Source organism: Trypanosoma theileri, assembly GCF_002087225.1.
Source record: "Trypanosoma theileri isolate Edinburgh chromosome Unknown TM35_Tth_18_V1, whole genome shotgun sequence".
Classification (NCBI taxonomy): Eukaryota; Euglenozoa; class Kinetoplastea; order Trypanosomatida; family Trypanosomatidae; genus Trypanosoma; species Trypanosoma theileri.
In genome coordinates, this window is record NW_021639860.1 from 96,034 (window position 1) to 115,810 (window position 19,777).

A 19,777-nucleotide genomic window follows, 5' to 3' on the forward strand; every position below is an offset into this window, starting at 1 on the left:
TTTTTTTTTTTTTTCTTTTATTCTTCTTTTTTTTTGTATCAAAAACATAGTTCATATACAGACATATGAATTCTTTTTGTATTTTTGTTTTTCTTTTGTTTTTTTTCTTCCCTTCAGATCCCATTCCTTTATTTTTCTCTCTGATTGTTTCCATTTTGAATGGTCCGTGTTGTTGAATAATACTCCTTTATTTCATACTTTTTCCTTTTTTTCTTTTCTTTTTCTTTTCTTTTCTCTCTCTATTGGATTATAGTGGAGTGGAGGAAGGATATCCTTCCTGTAGCAGAAGCACACAATAATATAAATAGGGCGATTTGATTCTTCTCCCTTATTGGAGAAATTCAATTTTTTTTTTTTTGGTTTTTTTTTTTTTGTGTTCTTGCATACCTCTACATCCTCTCCTCACGAGAGTAGAGTAGAGTAGACTGTGATAAGAGGAAGGAAGAAAGGAAAAAGGTTTGGTAGACCAAATATCCATCGTTACTAATCCATAGACCCCACCAAATAAGATAAGAATTAGATGCGACAGCAACTTCGGCTTCTTTCAATAAAGCGTCAGCCCAGCACGGAGCGATTGCGGTTGTTGACGTACCCAATGGCCTTTGCGCAGCCAAACGCTACTGTACCGTTACTACAGAAGTCCGTGGCTGGTCAATCAACCAACAGTAGTAATGGTGACTCTTCATCTTCATCATCTTCCTCCAGTCGCCCACCGACAGCTGCTGTTCACGTAAAGTTGCATGGTGCCGTGGGAGAAGAACGTTATTCGCATGGAGGTGAATTGGAGAATCCGTATCGTTGGGTGCGGGGGGCGGATGAACTCTGTGTAGCTAATGTACGCCGCAGCAAAAGTGTAAATAACATTAACTCATATGTTGTCACGTACAAGTTTGATGATCCACAATGGGCACCGTTATTACTTCCGGAAGTAACTCTACGCTCTCGCCGTGCCTCGAGAAGAAATACGACTGGAACTAGTCCTACTACTGCTTCTACTTCTACTTCTTCTTCTTCCTCAGATGAAGGAAGAAAACCGGATAAGGATTATAATGATAATGATAATAATGGTGGTGATGTTGATGATAAGGGTCCTCGTGTTGTGATCAATCACAACAAACTTCTTTCTTTAGAGTGTATGGCCCGCCACGCCAACTACGCTCTACGGCATATTGTGCAGAAGGGCCATGGTGTCTATTTACTTCCACACATTCAGCACAGTGTCTTACACCCACGTGGACTGATTGAACAGTCTTACGTGACCTGTGCCTATGGGGTGCGTGGTGAACGTCTGCGAACGGACATTATCCACGTAGGTCCCCTTAACGCGGCGGATGTCATTGAACCTATTTCCTCATCTTCTCACTCTTCTTCTTATTCTTCTTCTTCTTGTGTAGATGGGCGGCGGCACGGCTCGGTGTTGGTGCATCTTGGCCGGGCGGGGGTGCGGCGCGGGGTGGTGGCCGTCTCGCAGGCGGAGGGGTACGGCACGTGGTTCAGCCGCAAGCCGATGCTCTGGCAGCGGGCCCGCCGCGTCGGCGCCCTGCAGAGTCAACTCGCCGCCCACAACTACACACTCGCCGCGCCCGCCCTCGTGGGCCGCCAACACGACGTCGACGTGGCGCTCCTGCAGGCGCACATCCGACACTTCGCCGGCGGGGGCGCAGACGCCGTGGGACTCGTCGCCTCCACACAAATCGCCCAACAGCGGCGGATGTACGTTGGCGAGTTTGAGGCCCCCGCACACACCGCGTTGGACGTCGTCCATCAACTCGCCCACAACGCCGCCCTCCGCTCACGTCTCGTCACTCCCGTCAAGGAGAAGGACACAGCAAAACAACAAAAACAAGAGGGAGAGGAAGAAGAAGATGAATATGATGATAATGATGAGATGGAAATATTATTGCCTGTGAGTTGGGCCACACGTACACCGCCCCCGTACGTCCCACTTGAAGTGGATCTCCCGTTTAAACTTCAAATGTCCAAACCCGTAGTATTGGGTAGTACATCACCACAACAGAAACAACAAGTATATCCCACCGGTGGAACCATTGGCTCTCCATTCGTCACAGGTGCTCCCATCGTGTTGTTTGAATACAATCTCCATCAAGGCGTGGATCACTACGTCTTTGATGACGCCCCAAGTGCACGGCCTATGAAGTGGTGGTCACAGAAGAGTAATATGCCATACAGTGGGTATATGTACTTTGTGCGAAGTGGATTAGTGGATCGGCTTACACCAACGGAAGAAATTCCAAATCCACTGGAACCAGAAACACGCCGTAAACCGCTTCATACACTTGTGCCACCAAACAAGGCAGTTCAGCGTCGTATCCTTCAATACAAAAAGAAGATGGAAGAACGTGCTGAGAAGGCAAAGAAGGCGAAGGCAGCAAAAACAACAACAACAACAACAACAACAACAACTAAAGATGGGAAGCAAGAGAAACCTGCAACATCGAACCCGTGAAGTCAATATCACAAGGAATTTTCTGATTCCTCTAGCACTATCTATCGACCGAAGTGATGGGGAAGAAGAAGTACGTGTGTGAATGGCTTACGCTATATTTATTGACCACACAAGTAAAAGAAAGAGAGAAAGAGTGTGTGTGTGTGTGTGTCTATGGTTTGGTGTATTTCGCAGAAATATATATAACTCTGGAGTAAAGATGACAATATGAAGAAAATGAAAGAACGAGTAAATAAAAAGAAATCGAAGAAGAATTAGTGGGAGTGCGAGTGTGTGTGTGCGTGTGTGTGATAATCACAGTCACAATCTTCCTTCATTTCCTTTACAATTAGTGTAACCATTCGTTTTCATCATTATTGTAAATATTTCTTCCTTAGTTCATTCTGTTTTTCTTTGTTTGTTTGTTATTTTTTCCTACTTGCTGCTGCTGCTGCTCGTGGAGGGTATAGGAAATACAACAGTCAATACAATAAAATACGCTCAGCGTTAAGAAACAAAGAAGTAACCAAGAGGGAGTAAAAAGAAAGAAAAAAAAGAAAGGCATGTGTTTTTTAAATCCATTGTTTTTATTATTTTTATTATTATTACCTTTTCTTTCTCTCTCTCCTTTTCTCTTTCTCTGTGTGTGTATAATAGTGCACTCACCCCCCTCTCAAGGACTATATTAATAAATAAAGTGCAATGGGCAGAATAATGAAGGCAGTGACGGAGGCGGCAACAGGAAGAGTATACCGCCGCGTGCACGATAAGTTACCACCACCGGCCGAAGATGAGAAACGATGCATGTTTCTTCTTGATCCTCTTAAAGATGCAGAGGCAGAACGTGATGATTACATGTTGGAATTACTCCCTGGTCGTATAGAGAGAGTGGATACCGTAAACCGACACTTCATTTCAGGGAGTGTAACCGCACATGAGGTCCCTGGGCATAATTACACTTATTACACTGTAAAGCTTGGACCCGTTGTAGCCGCCACCCGCTACGCCCCACTGCCTGGTGTAATGCCTGTGGAGAAATTTGTATCGCTTAAGAGTCCACAGTTAATTCATTACAATAGTGGAGTGCCGGTTGTGGTCTATTTGCCAAAAGATGCACAATTGCGGTATCGCCTATGGAAAGGGGGCGAAACCTCCGCCGCAATGGAACAATAAAAATGAATTCATACAAGAAAATATATATATATATATCTATATATTTACTCATGTGAGTGTACATGTACATGAAAGATAATATATTTATATTTATATTTATATATATATTTGTATTTATATATATATTTATATATATATATATAGTTGTATTTGTAATTTGAGTCTTTTTCTTTCTTATTCTTACTCCTTTCTTCATTTAGTCTTGCCTCTTCTTTAAACTCTTTTGAATGAGTTTTTTTTTTTTTATTGTGATCTGTATTTGAGTTCTTCGTTGCAAGAAGAGTGATGTTGTTTGTTTGTTTTTATTATTATGTGTGAATAGATGTGAAAAGAGGGTGTTAAAAACAAGAAAAACAAAACAAAGAAGTGATGCAAATGAGAATTCTTTCCACATTCCTTTTTGTTGGAGATCTTTGTCCATTCTTTTGTTATTTATATATTTATACTTTTATATTTATTTATAATTCCAATAGAAAATAAAAAGAGAAAGAAAGGAATTAAGTGTGTGTCACTGTAATCCAATTTATTACTATACACTAACTTCCCTCTTATTTGTTTTATTTATTTATTTATTTAATCATTCACCCTGTAGTTCGACTGAAAAAGAAACGAAAAAAAAAAAAATAAGAAAAAAGGACGTGCCATGTACAGTAAAGGGCGAGAAGTGCTCCTCAATATTGATAGAACACTGGCCTCCCTGCGGGAAGGGGCCCGACAGGAGTCCCGCGGAGTAACATTTGAAGATCTTCTTCAATTAACTAAATCTCAACAAGAAGCGAAGGGGCGGGAACAGTCGTTAACGCATCGCTCATCGCAAGGATTAAATGTGTCGGATGCGGCGAGAATTATGGCAACATCAAAGTCCGTCGGTGTAGACAGTGAAATGACGAGTGGGATTCCACCATGGTATGAGGGCCAGTATACACCAGCAGAGTCATCCGTCAATAATAATAATCATCATCATCATCATCTTAATAACAACAACAACAACAGTAAGAAGAAGATCAGTAATAACACCAAGAACAAGAAACCCGAGGCTGTCACGAGAGATAAAAAACAAAATAGTATAGAAAAGGAAGTAGAAGAGGATGTAGCAGAGCGAGTCTCACAAGCGGAGCGTACACTCTATCCACTTCTTCTTGCCGCTGTTGCCGATTACTCCGTTGAACGTGAAGGTGCAGCGGTGGGCCATAGTAGTAGTGATTCCAACAACAACGTTGTGGTGGTGGAGTGGGATGAACACGGGGCACCGCGCCGGCTGCGCAGCACGTGGATTCCCAACACTCCACCGCCAACATCAGCGATAAGAGAAGTGCGGTCCGGCCCAAGTGAACGGGTGGAGAGTAGTAACAGTAACAGCCATAGTAATAGTAGTAAAAGAAATGAACGTCTTGCAGTAACAGCAGAACGTACGAAAACGATATCGATGGGATCCACTACAAAACCATTAGATTTCAATGAGGCTTGTAATCAATTGTATGAGTATAACCCTAAACATAATCCATTAAAGTCTATTGTACTTGGATCACAAGATAATTTCAAAGAAAGTCATTCTCTTCACTCACGTGGACATGGTATAAGAAGTACCCGAGGAAATATTACGAATGGTCGTAGGACTAGTACTAGTAGTGGTACTGGTAGTACTGGTAGTGGTAATACCAATAGAAATAAAAAACCACAACTATCCACAGAAGGTATTGTTATTCCTGAAAGCAGTGCAAGTGGATTGGCAAAAAAAATACGACGTGCCGTATTAGAACAGCAACAAATGAATATGCATGAAGATGATGAAAAAAGAAACTCCAGTCGAGTTAGTTTAGAACGCAAGGGTGACATTGGTGAAGGTATCCCAATTCCCATAACTCCATCTGAACAAGAAGAGGAAGTTGTATTTTTTACTGAAGTTGTTATGCCTGTAACGGCGTTCTTCTGCAGTGGCTGCTCTGCCTGCACCCCACGTGATGTTTCTACCGGTTTACCAGACAAGTGTCCATCGTGCGGTGAGGCCTTTGGAGAAATGCCAGAGACACTGCAGTCCGCCGCCACTCCACAGGGGCCGGTGGAAAAGAATGAACAGAATAGTAAAAAACGAACAACCTCAACAGCTACGGCTACTACGGGTACTACTACTGATACTAATACTGTTAATATTGCTACGGGTACTACTACTATTACTAATGATGCGGGCACCAGTACTTTGGATGATAATGGCAATGCTGATGCTGTTGAGACTCGGGTAGGCACATCCTCTAATTTGCTGTCTCTTGATGAAACCGTGCATGGATTGTACTTTTTGCATCTATGGGATCAGATTGCTTCCGGGGTTTGAGGTTGTGTAGTCACCTTTCAGTTTACTTTTTTGTTTTCTTTCTTTCTGATTTTCCCTTTATATATATATATATATATATATATATATATATTCGGCTATTGTTGTTATTGACTCTGTTTCTGCATCCTCACACAGAGAATTCACGGCTTCTATATTTAATTTGTATGTATATATGTATGTATATGTATATGCATATGTCTCTCTTATTCTCTCTGTGTGTACCGGCATAGCAGTTTTGGAGAGTGTGAGAGGATGTTGCACATTGTACACTTGAGTTTTATTTATTTACACTCTCCTCCCTTTTTTTTTTTTTCTTTCTTTATTATTCTTTAACTCTATGCTTTTTTTGTTGTTGTTGTTGTTGTTGTTTGCTTGCTTTTCCTCATTGCGTCAGTAAATTGTTTCGATTTTTTTTTTTTTTGTGGAATAATGAATTCTTTTTTTTTTTTCTTTTCTTCTTTTGATGTTTCTCTACTCCTAGCCATTGAGGAGGCATTAACAAGATAAAAAAGGAAATTACACGTATATAGAAGGACTTTGCAGAGGGGGAAAAAAAGGAAAAGAACGTTCTTCTTAAAAAAAAAGAGAGTGCCGTTCGTATTCCTGATAGTGAAAAAAAAAAAAGAGGAGAGAAAGTATAATATCATATTATCTTAGTGGCATAACCACCTGAATAAAAACATTTCTACATATTTATATTTATTTGAGGAAAATAAAAAAAAAGACAAAAAAAAAAAAAGAAAAAAGGCAAGCGAAATAACCGAAAGACAAAGCGAAAAAAAAAAAAAAAAGAATGATGATGAGATATGTGCTTCAGCAAATACTATGGCTGATCAGCGTTACGGCCCAGCTTATTGCCGCTATGGGTGTTGGGCTAAAGTGGATTATTATGGCTATTCGTCTCTTTCTCTACGCAATGCTGGAGCTGCAGTATTTTATTCCACATATACTGTGGTATATTGTCTCACCAAATGTTATTCGCCGTGTGGCCTATCGATCTTCACAACGCACGAAACGCCGTAATTTGGAGATATTCCTTAAGAAGATCACACGAGATGCTCCTCTTATGTATAATGCGGAGGAGGTACTTGCTGGAATGGCTAATAACAACAGTATAAGCAATCCCACACTTGCCGCATCCTTCTCAAAGACCATCAATCCACAAACATTGGCGGTGGAACTCCTCGCCACTTCATTAAATCCCGCCGATGGTCGATTAATGTCTGGACTTCCACAGTGCATGACCTCAACTGGGGCCACCGATGCGGTACTGCAGTTGAGTAATAGCGATTCCTTCGCCGATACCCTCTCCGTTATTCAACGATATTACTGTGGAAACACTGGATCCACCAACACCAACACAACTAACAACAACAACAACAACACTGCAACAACAACTAACACAGAAGAAGGAACAGGAGCAACACCTCCATCCGGAGAAAAGAAGAATCCTGAACCGAAGATAAGTGAAGTGCTGGAAGGTCCATCTACGGCAGAATCCGAAGATGAGGAAGATGAGGAAGATCGAAAGAATTTACACAATCGCGCTACACTTGATATTTATCTTCCAATTCCATTAGATGCCCTTTTCCGCATGATGGAACAGGAAAAGACAATGTCCGCACGTTCACGACTCCATCGACGTAAATTCCCTATTGTTATTTCCATTAATGGTGGGGCGTGGATTATTGGTAGTAATTTATGGAGTTTTCTCATTGCCCGTTTGTTGGCTGCCCGTGGTTATATTGTCTTTTGCCCCGATTACCGCAATTTTCCACAAACAGATATGGAAGGAATGGTGTTGGATGTCTCGGACGCTATTCGATGGGTCTTGCAGAATGCCGAACGCTACAGTGGCGATTTAGACGACGTCACCCTTGTTGGACAATCCGCCGGTGCACATCTCACTATGATGTCCCTCATCTCACAGGCACAACTGCACGCCCAACAGGCCAACAACAACGATGCTAACGATCATGACAGTAGAAGTACTTCTAAAAATGAAAGAAATGGGGAAAGTAATGAGAATGATGAAAGTTTAAATAAAACACCAAGGAAGAATTTTGCCTATAATGTTATGCGGTATAATCCTCGACAAAGTATTCAACGTTATGTAGGTATTAGTGGTATTTACAATGTACGTGGTCTTGTGCGTCACTTTCACCGACGAGGATTATATAAACGTGTACTTTACCAAATTGCCGGTGGACGTGAAAATATGCCACGATTTTCAATTAATACCTACTTTGATGAAAGACGACGTGCTGAGACTGGAGAGGTCATTCCAAAGAACATATTTGATTTCCTTCCAGAGTATATGTTCTTTATTCACGGTGATGCCGATTGCAGTGCACCATTATCAGAATCTGCAAATCTCGCATTTATGATGCGTAATGCCCAACGTGCTTATCTTGCTGAGCGTTACACCAGTACGGATTATGTAAATGCAATGGAACCACGTCTACGACCAGTCGTTATTGAATTTATTCTTGTACCTGGTGCAAATCATACAGATGCCATTGTGGATGAGTGTTTTTGCTCAAAGTCTAGTCATGTGGTAGACTTTTTATGTAACTACAGCACAAATGATGAACGACGTGAACTGCAACTAGCGAGTCCAATGACCTCCGATCTTAATAGAGAATTGGATGAGGACGAAGGGGGAATTATACCCTCAAGACAACCTGATGGTATTTTGTATACACCAGTACCACACAATAAACGTCCGATCTTTCTGCGTTTAGCGGCTTATGTATGTCCCTTCTGAAGTGTGTGTGTGTTTTTTTTTTTTTTTTTTTTCTAATTTCTTTCTTTTCTCTATCTATCTATGTTTGTTTGAATGTGTATTTGGGGTGAGAAGGTGATTGTTTGCATGGTTGTAATGATAGATTTTTCTTTTGCGTTCTTTTTTTTTTTTCTTTTTCTTCTTCTTTGATTTCTTCTGTTGCTTTGGTGTTCATTTCATTTGCCCTACAAGATGAGAAAAGGTGGAGGAAAGTGTTGTCCACGAGTGAAATGATGTCTCAGCCCTTGTGGCTGAAAACGCATATATGGCGCTTTGATGGATTTCTGTGTTTGTATGCAATATTACCTTTATGTGACCTTTTCTTACCTCCTTTTCTTTCTTTTGTTTTTTTTTTTTCTTTTCTTTGATTTTCCAGAGGAATCTTTGTTTTGTTTGTTTACTTTCTTTTACTTTTTCGCGTATTGGCAATGTTTTGGATTTTTGTTTTTTTTTCCCCTATTGGTATTGTCACTACTACTGCTGATATATTGCCAGGACAGTACTTATTGGCGCTCGTAATGCATATATTAGAGGGGAGAAGGAGAAAAACAAAAAGAAGGAAAAAGGGTGAAATGAATAAAGGAAAAAAAAAAAAAAAATACAAATGAAAAAGAAAAATATATTTAAAGTGAAAAGAGTAATTATTTTATTTATTTCTATGAAATGTATTGTGTGTGTGTGTGATTTTTTTTTTTTTTCAATACTGACGGCTTTGGGTGTAGTTCCTCCTCTGCTCTTTTCTCATTTGCCAGTAACATCATTACCCATTGCTCCCAGCCGGTAGAAAGAGAAACGATGATAAGAAGAAGAATAATTTGTAACTATTCCTCCAAAGTGATGCTAACTGTTAATGAGTAAACATAAATGAAAAGAGATACAGCGGCATCAGCTATAGTGGTAGGTGAGGGGTTACTGTTGACTTTTAACTCAAACGATACTACGGAATTAATATGTACGGATATAACGAACCAGTTTGAAACGCTGGTATGGTGATGATTGTGGGAATAGTTAACGTACTTGTACATTTACATAAATATATATATATACATACATATAAGGGTAATGTGTGTGTGTGTGTCTGTAGAGAGAGAGAAAGAAAGAAAGACAAAGTCTGTGATGAAAGGAAAAAGTGTTTCACAACAGTTTGCGCCAGGTCTCTAGGGTGGTGGGGGTGGTTTCAGATATCTTTGTTTTTTTTTTTTTTTCTTAACAGTACTTAGGTAAATATAAATCTCTTGAGTATCTTACTTTAATCATTTTTGTTATTGGTTACTCTTGAAGGTCATTATTTCTGATTTTTCTGTGAGTTAACGATATATTGCTGTGTTTTTTTTTTTCTTTTTTTTTCTGTAATGTGTGATTACTTGTGTGTCAGGTGGCAATAAATAGGCTGTTGTTGCTGTTATTATATTCATGTCTCGTATTTAAATACGTTTCCCTCGCGTATATTCATTTAATGACGGGATCACTAAGAAGGGTATCCACAACAAATGGAAGGAATTTTATTTCTTTCTTCTTAACAAGTTTGTTAGTGTTTTTCAAAGAGGGTGACAAAGAGATTTTTATTCATTTCTTTCCTTTTTTTTTTCTTCTTCTTTACCTCTTCTCTGTTTTTATTTTTTGTAGTAGTCGCTCTTAGTGGCTGACACGCCTTGCATTTTTTTTTTTTTCCTTCTCTTAACTTAACGATTTCTCTGCCGACGCACACAGAGAAAGAGAGAGAGAGAGATAGTCAGGGAAGGAAGAGTAGTTTATACATCATCAAGCCAACACATAAACACCTTGTAAATCTAAACAAGAGAATAGACAAACAAAACTAAAGAAGCAGTGAAACATGAGCGTGGATGATGTCATTGCTCGCCACCGTGCTCGTCTGGATGAACATCGCAGGTTTCTCGATAATAATACATTAAATGAAGTACCATCACTCTCAGCACAAGTAAATCCAGGGGTAACTGTTGCTCCTGATACAGATACCAACAGGAGTCAACCACGAAGTGAGATTGAAAACACTGAATTCTCACCACAACCACTAAAACCGCAAGCCAAGAGGGAGTCGCATATTGCATCTTCATTTTTCTTTGCATCACCTGTAGTTTCGTCTCACCAGAAACGTAACGTCCACAACCAAGAGGGAATGCAACGTTGTCAATCTGCCAAGAACATTACGGAAGAACAACGTATACAGAGAAGACGTGAGGTTTACCTCAAACAGGCACGCACCTTGCAGGATACCGCCTTCCTTAATCAAAAGGGGTTAGGTGAGAAGAAGAAGCACCAGGAAGAGGGAAGAGAAGAAGGTGAGATATCATCCGATCTTTATACGGGGGAAGAAGCCATCATTGGTGGCTCTGATGGACAGGCTGAAGCCTGTCGAGCTGCCAGCACTCCTCTTTCCTTCTTTGGATACATGGGCATGCAGGAGCAAATCGCCATGGAGGAGCGACGCTTTGAGGAACAACTGCGGTGTGCGGGACGTTATTACATCACCCGACCAGATGCCATGTACATCAAATCCCAACGATGGCTGGAGAGCCGCGAGCGTCTCCGGCGGCAGCTGCAACGCGAACAGACCCTCAAATCCCTCGACGGGTGCTCCTTCCACCCCAACCTCAAATCTCCACCACACAAAACAGCAGATCCACACAAAAGAGGAAACGCGTGTCCATCACGTCCTTCGGCCTGCGCGCTGCGGGATGAGGCGGGCGTGGCGGCGCATCTCGAGCGGTTGCGGGAGGCGCGGCGGCGGCGGGCGGCGGCGGGGTGGCGGTTGAGCGGGCGGGTGGCGGGCACGTGGACGAATCGACTGACGGTGCCGGTCGCCTTCACGTTCGGCCGGCGGCGGGCGGCGATCCCCGCCCTGCGCCGCCCATACACCGCCGCGGCCACGCCACTCACAACAGAAGACACACAGGAAGAGGAAAAGGAGAGAAATAGTGGTGGGGATGCTGCAGAGAAGGTGAAGGCCAATGCTGCTGAGGAGGAGGAGGAAGAGGAGGTGGTGAAGGTAGAGGTGGTGGATATGAATGCAGCTACTGTCCATGCAAGAAGAAGAGCAACATTGGCGGTAGAAAGGGTGGTCTCAAGACTTGAGAAGACGATTGCACTCCTGAAGGACGAAATGGCAGAGAAGGATCGCATGCTCCTACAGCAGAAGAGTGAAATATTATTGCTGCGGCGAGATCTGGAAGTGGCGAAGACAACGGTGCGGCGTCTCTCCCTGCAGGATGTTGCACAGGGTGAATGGACCGACGAAATAACAGCAGTACGTGAAGCTTCTGTTTCTGGTGGCTAAAATACGAATAAAAAAAATGTGGAAATTTGGGGAAACTCTTTCCCCAAGAAAAATAAATAAAAGTTCTAGGTGACAGTGTGGAGTATAGTGAAGTATAGCGTTTTTTTTTTTTTTTTTTTTTTTTTTTTTTTTTTTTTTTGTTGTTGTTGTTGTTGTTCTTGTTGTCATTACTATTACTGTTATTGTTATTATTATTATTGTTATTGTTAGTATTGAGTATATTTCTTAGTTTGATGATTTTCTGCTCTATTTTTCTATTTATTTGTTGTCACTGTGTCAATGGGGAAAAGAAAAAGAAAACTGAATGGTTATCGTCACTTGCTCTATTTCAGACTGTATCGTACTAATTTTTAAGCGTGTGTGATAGTGCGCACGTGTGAATATGCGTGGAAAAAAGAAAAAAAGTTTATTTATTTATTTATTTATTTATTTGTCTACGTTCTGCACAACCGCACATGTATCAAAGAAACCTTTGTATAAACAAAGAGACTCATATGTGTATGAAATGGAACAAAACTATAGCAAGATATGGCGATCTATTTTTTTCGTTTTTCTTCACTTTTATTTTCTTTTCCCTATCTATGTATACGACACGTATATATATGAGTATATTTAACCGCTGGAAAGAGAGGAAGAAAACTGTTAAAGGGTGCTGGAAGTGCTTGAATACATAGATATAAAGATGAAAAGGAAAGGAGCATTGAATGTAATGTCACATGTTGGGACATTTTCTTTAATTTGTGGACTCTTGCTACTGATTCTTTTTGGTGCTATTTCGCACGTAACAGCTTCTACTCTGAGAATCGATCCTACGGTAAAGAGGGTGTTCAAGCTATCCGTACTTAATGACTCCTTGGTCTCAAGAGAGCAAGTACTTTGTTTAACAGAGGCAACAGGGACTTTTGTTGAAGAAGAATCTCTGTGTCCTTCGGGGTTTGGTCGTACAATGCGTCGTATGGTGTATATTAAAACTCAATACCCACCTGGTATTTTTCGTGTACTCAAGAATTCACCCACAAGGTTTGGCGTTAGTTTTCCTCTTGAGGAGTGTATGCGTTTCAAGTGTAATGATGATGATGACGACTATGATAGTAGTAGCGGTGGTGGTGACAGTGACGAGGAGGATTATGCCTACGTGGTTGGACTCTCTGTTGCGTCACCATGCTGTGGATCCCTGTACACCTCATTCACGATTGATCCCTCCTCACTTACAATGGTGCAGTCCTCTAATATCGTTCTCAATGATCGGGGTTTTTTGTCGACCTCCTTTTGTGCACTTCGCCAGGTAAGTATTGAGCAGCTGCCTCTCGCCTCTGTTGGGATACCGTTCCCGGCTAGACTATTTCTCTGCAATGAAGTTGTCTCCACCATTGTGAACGAGTTCACTGGCCGCACTATAACCCATCTACTCAGAGCAGTGGTCAGCACAAACACAGCGGTTACCCGTATGCTCTTTCCACGTGAGGTGCTACGCGCCATTAGTGGCTGGATAAGTGACGGTACGAGTGACATCAGCGCATCACTGCATGACGCAGGAGCCTGCGTATTCCTTACTACTCCTTACGAACACATGGCGTGCAAAATCCCCCCTAGTCTACTGAATGAACTCCCCACAATGAAAATGGAAGTGCAAGGGTGTAGGAGTCGTCTTGTGTCAAACAATTACTTTTGGATTACATTATTTGACATTGATCTTAAAAAGCTGGTCGATGAAGATGGTTTCCTTCGACTGGGGTGCTCGGGCTCTGTTAGCGAAGCTTTGCGTCGTGGGGCTCACGACTGGGAAATCCCACGCATCGTCCTGGGAGCACTCTTTCTGAAGGACGCCAGGATATCTGTTACACGTAATTTCGCCGATGGTGTAAACGCCCGTGGTATACCCATTATGGTCTTAGCATCAGAGAAGGGAGAACGGGGACGTTCGCCACCGACCTCTGACGCTTATGAGGTGAAAGGGTGTGCGGGGAGAAAAACGTGTGAGGGCAAACATGTACTTTTCACAAGCCTTAATCGCTGTGGGATGTCACCTGACTGTAGCGATGTGATATCCTACCGCTATGATGCAGAGACGCTTGAGTGTAAGTTAAACGTACAAGTGATAACCTCAATGAGTGTACTAAGTGTTCTGGTAATTATCTCCGATGTGGCGTTATTGTTTTTACAGCGGCATGTAGAAAAATTGACACAAACTGCCACTAATGAGATGATGCAAGCAAAGGCAAAGTAATGCAAAATGGTGATGAAAATGGCTGTAAAAAAAAAAAAAAAAGGAAAACATGTAGTATGAAATACTCAGTGCAAATGACTTGAAGGAGATGTGGTGGTGTGGCGCAAGTATAGGATTACTCACCTTATTTTTTTTATTTTCTTATTTTCTTTTGTTTTGATCCATTTATCTAATGTTGTGGGTTTGGTGTTTTTTATTCCTTACCTGCTATTATGAGTGGTCCATATTCTCTTTGGGTGTTGGCTTTCTTTCTGTTTTGGTGTGTGAGTGTGAGTGTTTGTGTTCATTTCTATTTTTAACCCTTTTATTTTTGAAACCTCTTTACATGTAATTCCCTCATTGAGGCACTCTTATATCTCCCCTTTTTTTAGAAAATAATAGTAATAATAATAATAATAATAATAATAATAATAATAATAATAATAATAATAATAATAACCAAACTCGTGTTGCACTAGCGGAAATACTGTATTCTGGAGCTGCGGTGTTCATTGCTTTCGATTTTCAGTGATACTCTTGCCCTGACAATTTCCATCCTTGTAAGGTAAGGAGGGGTAATCCACACGTGCAGAATGTATTTGACTGGTGAAACACACATATATACACACAAAAGAGAGGAAGAAAAGAGAAAGAATAACAAAAAGACGTAGAAGAAGAGCGAAAAGGAGCCGCTTAATACTCCTTTGTATGTATATGGCTCTATTTTTTTTTGGGGGGGAGGTGGGATGTAGCGAAAAAGGCCCAGTTCTAGTTATTATTTCTGTTCCTTTCTTTTTCTTTTTTTTCCCCTCTTCACTTACTTATTTGCTTCTCCATCCTTTTCTCTTTGTTTGTTTCTTTTTGTTTAGTAACACCTGCCGTGTTCTCTATGCAGGAACTGACCCATGACGTCCCCGCCCTTGGCGACCGCCATCCCCTTCTTCTTTTTCCACCCTCCACTAGTAATACGAATACCAATACGATTAATACGACTAATAGTGGGAGTAGTGGTGGTGGCCGGCGTGTGTTGGCGGTGGCGCCGTATCCCTTCACCTTCCGCGCCCCGGCGAAGGGACGGTGGATTGGACGGCCGCTTCTTCACGTCGTGGCACGCGAATTCGCATACGTTCCGCCTCTCACGGCCATAAACGATAGACCGCGCGCCAGTCTGGATCCCCGCATTACCGTTCCAGCGTACATTGAGGAGCTGCGCAACGGTCTGTTGTGGCTGAACGGCCGCGAGGCAGAGTGTCGCGCTGCAGGAGAAGCCTATAGCGCTGAATTACAACGTTTGCGTGGTGAACACACCAATGAGAATATAAGTAGTTCAGTGAATGTAGAGGAAATGATGATAGATGATGAGGCAGTAGAATTGCTTTTACAGCAACAACATTTGGTTCTACAACAGAAGGATATTGTACTACATCAAGTGCTACGACGTGAAGCTCCAATGCCGTGTGATGAGCCACTTCATATTCTTCGTTATGATCACATACCTCGAGGAACACCACCACGACGACTTCTTGTTCTTAGTAAACCGCACGGGCTACCAGTGCATCCTTCAGGTCGTAATCGCAAGAACTCTGTAACGTCTATAATGGAAGATATTTTTGGTGGTGTTGATGCCCATCGTTACCACGCCGTAGAGTTAGAGAAATCTGACATTGAACATGAAGAGGGTGTTGTACTCATGTCAATACGTCATAAAGAATATGATTTTGAGCTGATACGTGTGTGGATTGGGGACAAATATGTTAGCCGAGATGCATGGGAGGAATTACATTCGCTACTGAGAAAAGAACAAGACGTAAAAGGATTAAAAGCCTTTGTCGTACATCGGCTTGATGCTGCAACAAGTGGTGTATTGTTATTCGGTTTAGATTCTGTTAGTGCCCGTATAACGGCAGAGTTAGTGGCACAGAAAGGTGATGTCTACGATAATATTGGTGTTACAACATCAACAGAAGCAGAAGCATCAACAGCAACAGAGATTGAAACAATAATAGGGTGTACCAAACAATATTTTGCACGAGTACATGGTCGTTTCGATGTTATGAAACTAGTGAAAGGGCAACATCACTGTACTCAGGTGAAACCTCCATCTTCTTTAGTTTCTGTGAACGGAGATGAGACTGTGTGTTGGTTACGTGTGGATCGCCCTATCGGGTGTCTTTCATATCATGAGAGTCTTTATTGGTGTCCGGATGCAGAAATGACCAATTCGTGGATGAAAGAAAAGGAAGCAGAAGTTGCAGCAGAAAAAGAAGCTCTGAGCACAATTGGAAGTGGAAGTAATGGGAAAATTCATGTTGCGGGTAAAAAACGGGGTATTCATCGTGATAATGCCGCATTAGAAGCTAAACATGAGCGTATGCGTAGATTAACTGTTGGTGGACGATCAGTAGCTGAGAGAAGTGAAGAAGGAACTGATAACGTTATCGCAGAAGAGCGTTTATCTACATTAAAACAGAGTATGAAACGAGCGGTAACACTTGTTCGACTTGTGGGATATGATGAAGACTGTGATGAGTCTGTGGTAGAGTGTATTCTTTTAACAGGCCGCACACATCAAGTACGTGTACATTTGGCATCTTTAGGGCATCCTATTCGAGGTGATACCAAATATATTCGTTATATTTCCACATTAGAACCAGAGAAGAGAAAATTGAATAAGACTTCTATGACCCTTGAATGTGAGGGTTCACCTTTATATAAAGAAGAGGCAGATGAGGATGATGAAGATAATTATGATTCTCTATTTTCTCAGGGTATTTATCTACATGCGTGGCGTTATACACTTCGCTACGCCCCTGGTGAAACAGCCGAAGTATTGGAGGCGAAACCACCTCCAGCATGGACGATAGTGAGTTAGAAACGTCGATACGTTAATATAAGCAGGTTTTTTTTTTTGTCTCATAATTCACATGCATTTTTTTTTTTTTTTTATGAATCCTTCTTCTATCGCTTGATAGACCTCTTATATTATAGGTATTCTGGGGTTTAGTGGGTGGAAGATGTAGAAAGAGGACAGTTTACTAATTTATTGTTTTTCTTTTTCTTCCCAACCATCACACTCTTATTCCTCTGCTTTATATATATATATATATATTCTTTTCTACTCTTGTTACTGTTTGGTTAATATTGTTTTTTTTTTTTGTTTGTTTTTTTTTTTCTTTCTCTTTTCTTTTTTTTTCTTTCTTTATTTACTATAGTGGGAATCTTACTCGCTCCGCTATCCATTTTTTTATCCGTTACACGATGTCGACCCAGCAACTCGCCTGCACATACGCCGCCTTCCTCCTCGCTGACAGCGGCAAGTGTGACGCCTCCAGCCTGCTGGCTGTGACGAAGGCCGCTGGTGTTGAGGTGAGCAAAGGAATGGCCGGCGCCTACGCCGCTGTTCTCGAGACTGTGAACATCAACGATGTGCTCTCCAACATTGCGTTTGGTGGTGGTGCTCCCGCTGCTGGCGGAGCTGCGGCCCCTGCGGCTGCTGGTGGTGCTGCGGCCCCCGCTGCCAAGAAGGAGGAGAAGGTGGAGGAAGAGGAAGATGACGATATGGGCTTCGGTCTCTTTGACTAAGCGCGGATTGTCTCCAGACCGCCGGAGGATTCCACACATATACTGTGGTTTTTATTTTTATTTCATTTTAATGGGTTCGTATTGAACCTTTTTATTCATTGAAAAAAAAAAATGTTTACGGGGGAGAGTGAGGTGAGGGAGCTTATGGTTCCCTTGTTTTTCTCTCTCTCTCTCTCTCTCTCTCTCTTTTTCTCCTATTTTGTCTCTTTTTCCTTTGGCATTCTGTTTTGATGCATGTAATGGATACTGTCTTTTCTCTCTCGTGTTTTTTTTTTTTTCTTCCTTCGTTTATCATTCTTTCGGCACACAAGCATACATACGCATTCACACGTACATACACCAAGGTATATATATATATATATAGATATAGATATAGATATATATATCTATATACCTATATAACAGACAGACACACAGACACATACACGAGGAACCAAAGTAGGGTGTTTCGAGTGGGGTGTTGGGGAGCGTGATATGGAAAATACAGCACAGATTTCTCAGAACCGTCCAAACGTGGTTTCACGAAACCCTATTCGATTCGTATCATACAACGAAGGCCGGAGTGGTGCTTCTGTTGTTGCCATTGCTCCTTCTGCTTCTGCGAGTGACGACAACAACAACAATTATAATACTGGCAGTTGCAATTACCATTACCTAAGTGATGATTTATTCCCTCGCCGTGAGCGTCGTGTGTTGGTGTTGTACGTTGGTGGTACCATTGGAATGACCCGCAGTGCGAGTGGGGCCCTCTCTCCACGTAAAGGTTATCTCACACAAGTTGTGCGAAATATGGGAGAATTACAACAACGCCCTGAAGTTGCCCCATTTGATGTGGTGGAGTATGATGTACTTCTTGATAGTAGTAATATGGATGGACGAGATTATGTTCGCATTGCCGCCGATGTTGAACGTCATTATGATGCCTATGATGGATTTCTCGTCTTGCATGGAACCGACACAATGCATTACACCGCCACGGCATTAAGTTTTTTACTCCACAATCTTGCAAAACCGGTTATTCTTACAGGATCGATGGTACCATTGGTGGAACCCTACAGTGATGCCCGGCGTAATCTTGTGATTAGCCTCATGTTGGCATCCAATCCCGCCATACGTGAGGTGTGTGTCTTCTTTAATGATTGTTTACTGCGTGGTAATTGTTGTTTTAAACTTCATCACACCTTTGGGGCCTTCTGCAGTCCAAATTATCCCGCACTCGGTGTTATTGAGGCAACGGGATTTCAATTACGGCAACACTTGTTGTTGCCCCAACCGGCCGGACCTCTTAGTGTGGAGTCCGATATGAGTGGACGTGTGGCCTTGTTTGTATTGCACCCCGACTGTGATGTGAGTGTATTAACGCAGTTACTCTTAACAGACAGAGGCACACCGGTGAGAAAGACAAAGGAAAAGGATAGTATTAGAAGCGAAAAAGAAAAGGAAGAAAAGACGTCAGAAACGAATACGGTCAGCATAGATAATGCGACTGCAGCAACAACATCAGCAACACACCATCGTAGGCCATTGCTGGATGCTGTGGTGCTAGAGATCAGCGGTGTGGGTTCATTAAAGAGTAAGTACTCTATACTTCTTCACCAACTTGCAGAGGTGGCAAATAAACGTGATATTGTTACTTGTGTAACAGTGCGGGAACCATGTGGAAGTCTTTCCGCAGCGGAACAACTTCGATTACGAACAGTATCACCTCATCTTATTTACTTGCGAATGACAAGTACGGCAGCGGAAGTAAAGCTAATGTATCTCTTTGGAAAGGGTCTTTCACCAGCAGAGGTGCGTAAAGAAATGCCGCGCAATCTTCGTGGTGAAGTTACACCAGGATCATCATGTGAGGCCAATCTGTAATTAACTCAAACGAAGAAGAAGAAGAAAAAAAAAAAAAGAGAAAGAAATGGAAATGTCAACCCATATATATATATATATATATATATATATATATATAT

General features: G+C 41.8%; 9 protein-coding genes across 9 annotated transcripts; all 9 read left to right on the forward strand.

Moving 5' to 3' along the window:
• Window positions 1-520: 520 nt before the first annotated feature.
• On the forward strand, window positions 521-2,467 carry TM35_000181350 (uncharacterized protein; the record flags this gene model as incomplete). The annotated part of the gene is made up of 1 exon (XM_029026448.1): window positions 521-2,467. One exon carries the CDS (start codon window positions 521-523, stop codon window positions 2,465-2,467), a length of 1,947 nt encoding a protein of 648 aa, XP_028882144.1.
• Window positions 2,468-3,160: 693 nt separating this feature from the next.
• Window positions 3,161-3,619, forward strand: TM35_000181360 (putative ecotin; the record flags this gene model as incomplete). The annotated part of the gene is made up of 1 exon (XM_029026449.1): window positions 3,161-3,619. The coding sequence occupies one exon, from the start codon at window positions 3,161-3,163 to the stop codon at window positions 3,617-3,619; it is 459 nt and encodes a 152-aa protein (XP_028882145.1).
• A 643-nt stretch (window positions 3,620-4,262) lies between these two features.
• Window positions 4,263-5,948, forward strand: TM35_000181370 (uncharacterized protein; the record flags this gene model as incomplete). Its single annotated transcript, XM_029026450.1, has 1 exon — window positions 4,263-5,948. The coding sequence occupies one exon, from the start codon at window positions 4,263-4,265 to the stop codon at window positions 5,946-5,948; it is 1,686 nt and encodes a 561-aa protein (XP_028882146.1).
• Window positions 5,949-6,741: 793 nt separating this feature from the next.
• On the forward strand, window positions 6,742-8,715 carry TM35_000181380 (uncharacterized protein; the record flags this gene model as incomplete). The annotated part of the gene is made up of 1 exon (XM_029026451.1): window positions 6,742-8,715. One exon carries the CDS (start codon window positions 6,742-6,744, stop codon window positions 8,713-8,715), a length of 1,974 nt encoding a protein of 657 aa, XP_028882147.1.
• A 1,852-nt stretch (window positions 8,716-10,567) lies between these two features.
• On the forward strand, window positions 10,568-12,028 carry TM35_000181390 (uncharacterized protein; the record flags this gene model as incomplete). Its single annotated transcript, XM_029026452.1, has 1 exon — window positions 10,568-12,028. The coding sequence occupies one exon, from the start codon at window positions 10,568-10,570 to the stop codon at window positions 12,026-12,028; it is 1,461 nt and encodes a 486-aa protein (XP_028882148.1).
• Window positions 12,029-12,737: 709 nt separating this feature from the next.
• Window positions 12,738-14,255, forward strand: TM35_000181400 (uncharacterized protein; the record flags this gene model as incomplete). The annotated part of the gene is made up of 1 exon (XM_029026453.1): window positions 12,738-14,255. One exon carries the CDS (start codon window positions 12,738-12,740, stop codon window positions 14,253-14,255), a length of 1,518 nt encoding a protein of 505 aa, XP_028882149.1.
• Window positions 14,256-15,123: 868 nt separating this feature from the next.
• On the forward strand, window positions 15,124-17,106 carry TM35_000181410 (uncharacterized protein; the record flags this gene model as incomplete). Its single annotated transcript, XM_029026454.1, has 1 exon — window positions 15,124-17,106. One exon carries the CDS (start codon window positions 15,124-15,126, stop codon window positions 17,104-17,106), a length of 1,983 nt encoding a protein of 660 aa, XP_028882150.1.
• A 386-nt stretch (window positions 17,107-17,492) lies between these two features.
• TM35_000181420 (putative 60S acidic ribosomal protein) lies at window positions 17,493-17,816 on the forward strand (the record flags this gene model as incomplete). The annotated part of the gene is made up of 1 exon (XM_029026455.1): window positions 17,493-17,816. One exon carries the CDS (start codon window positions 17,493-17,495, stop codon window positions 17,814-17,816), a length of 324 nt encoding a protein of 107 aa, XP_028882151.1.
• Window positions 17,817-18,290: 474 nt separating this feature from the next.
• TM35_000181430 (cytoplasmic l-asparaginase i-like protein) lies at window positions 18,291-19,679 on the forward strand (the record flags this gene model as incomplete). Its single annotated transcript, XM_029026456.1, has 1 exon — window positions 18,291-19,679. One exon carries the CDS (start codon window positions 18,291-18,293, stop codon window positions 19,677-19,679), a length of 1,389 nt encoding a protein of 462 aa, XP_028882152.1.
• Between the last annotated feature and the right edge of the window lie 98 nt (window positions 19,680-19,777).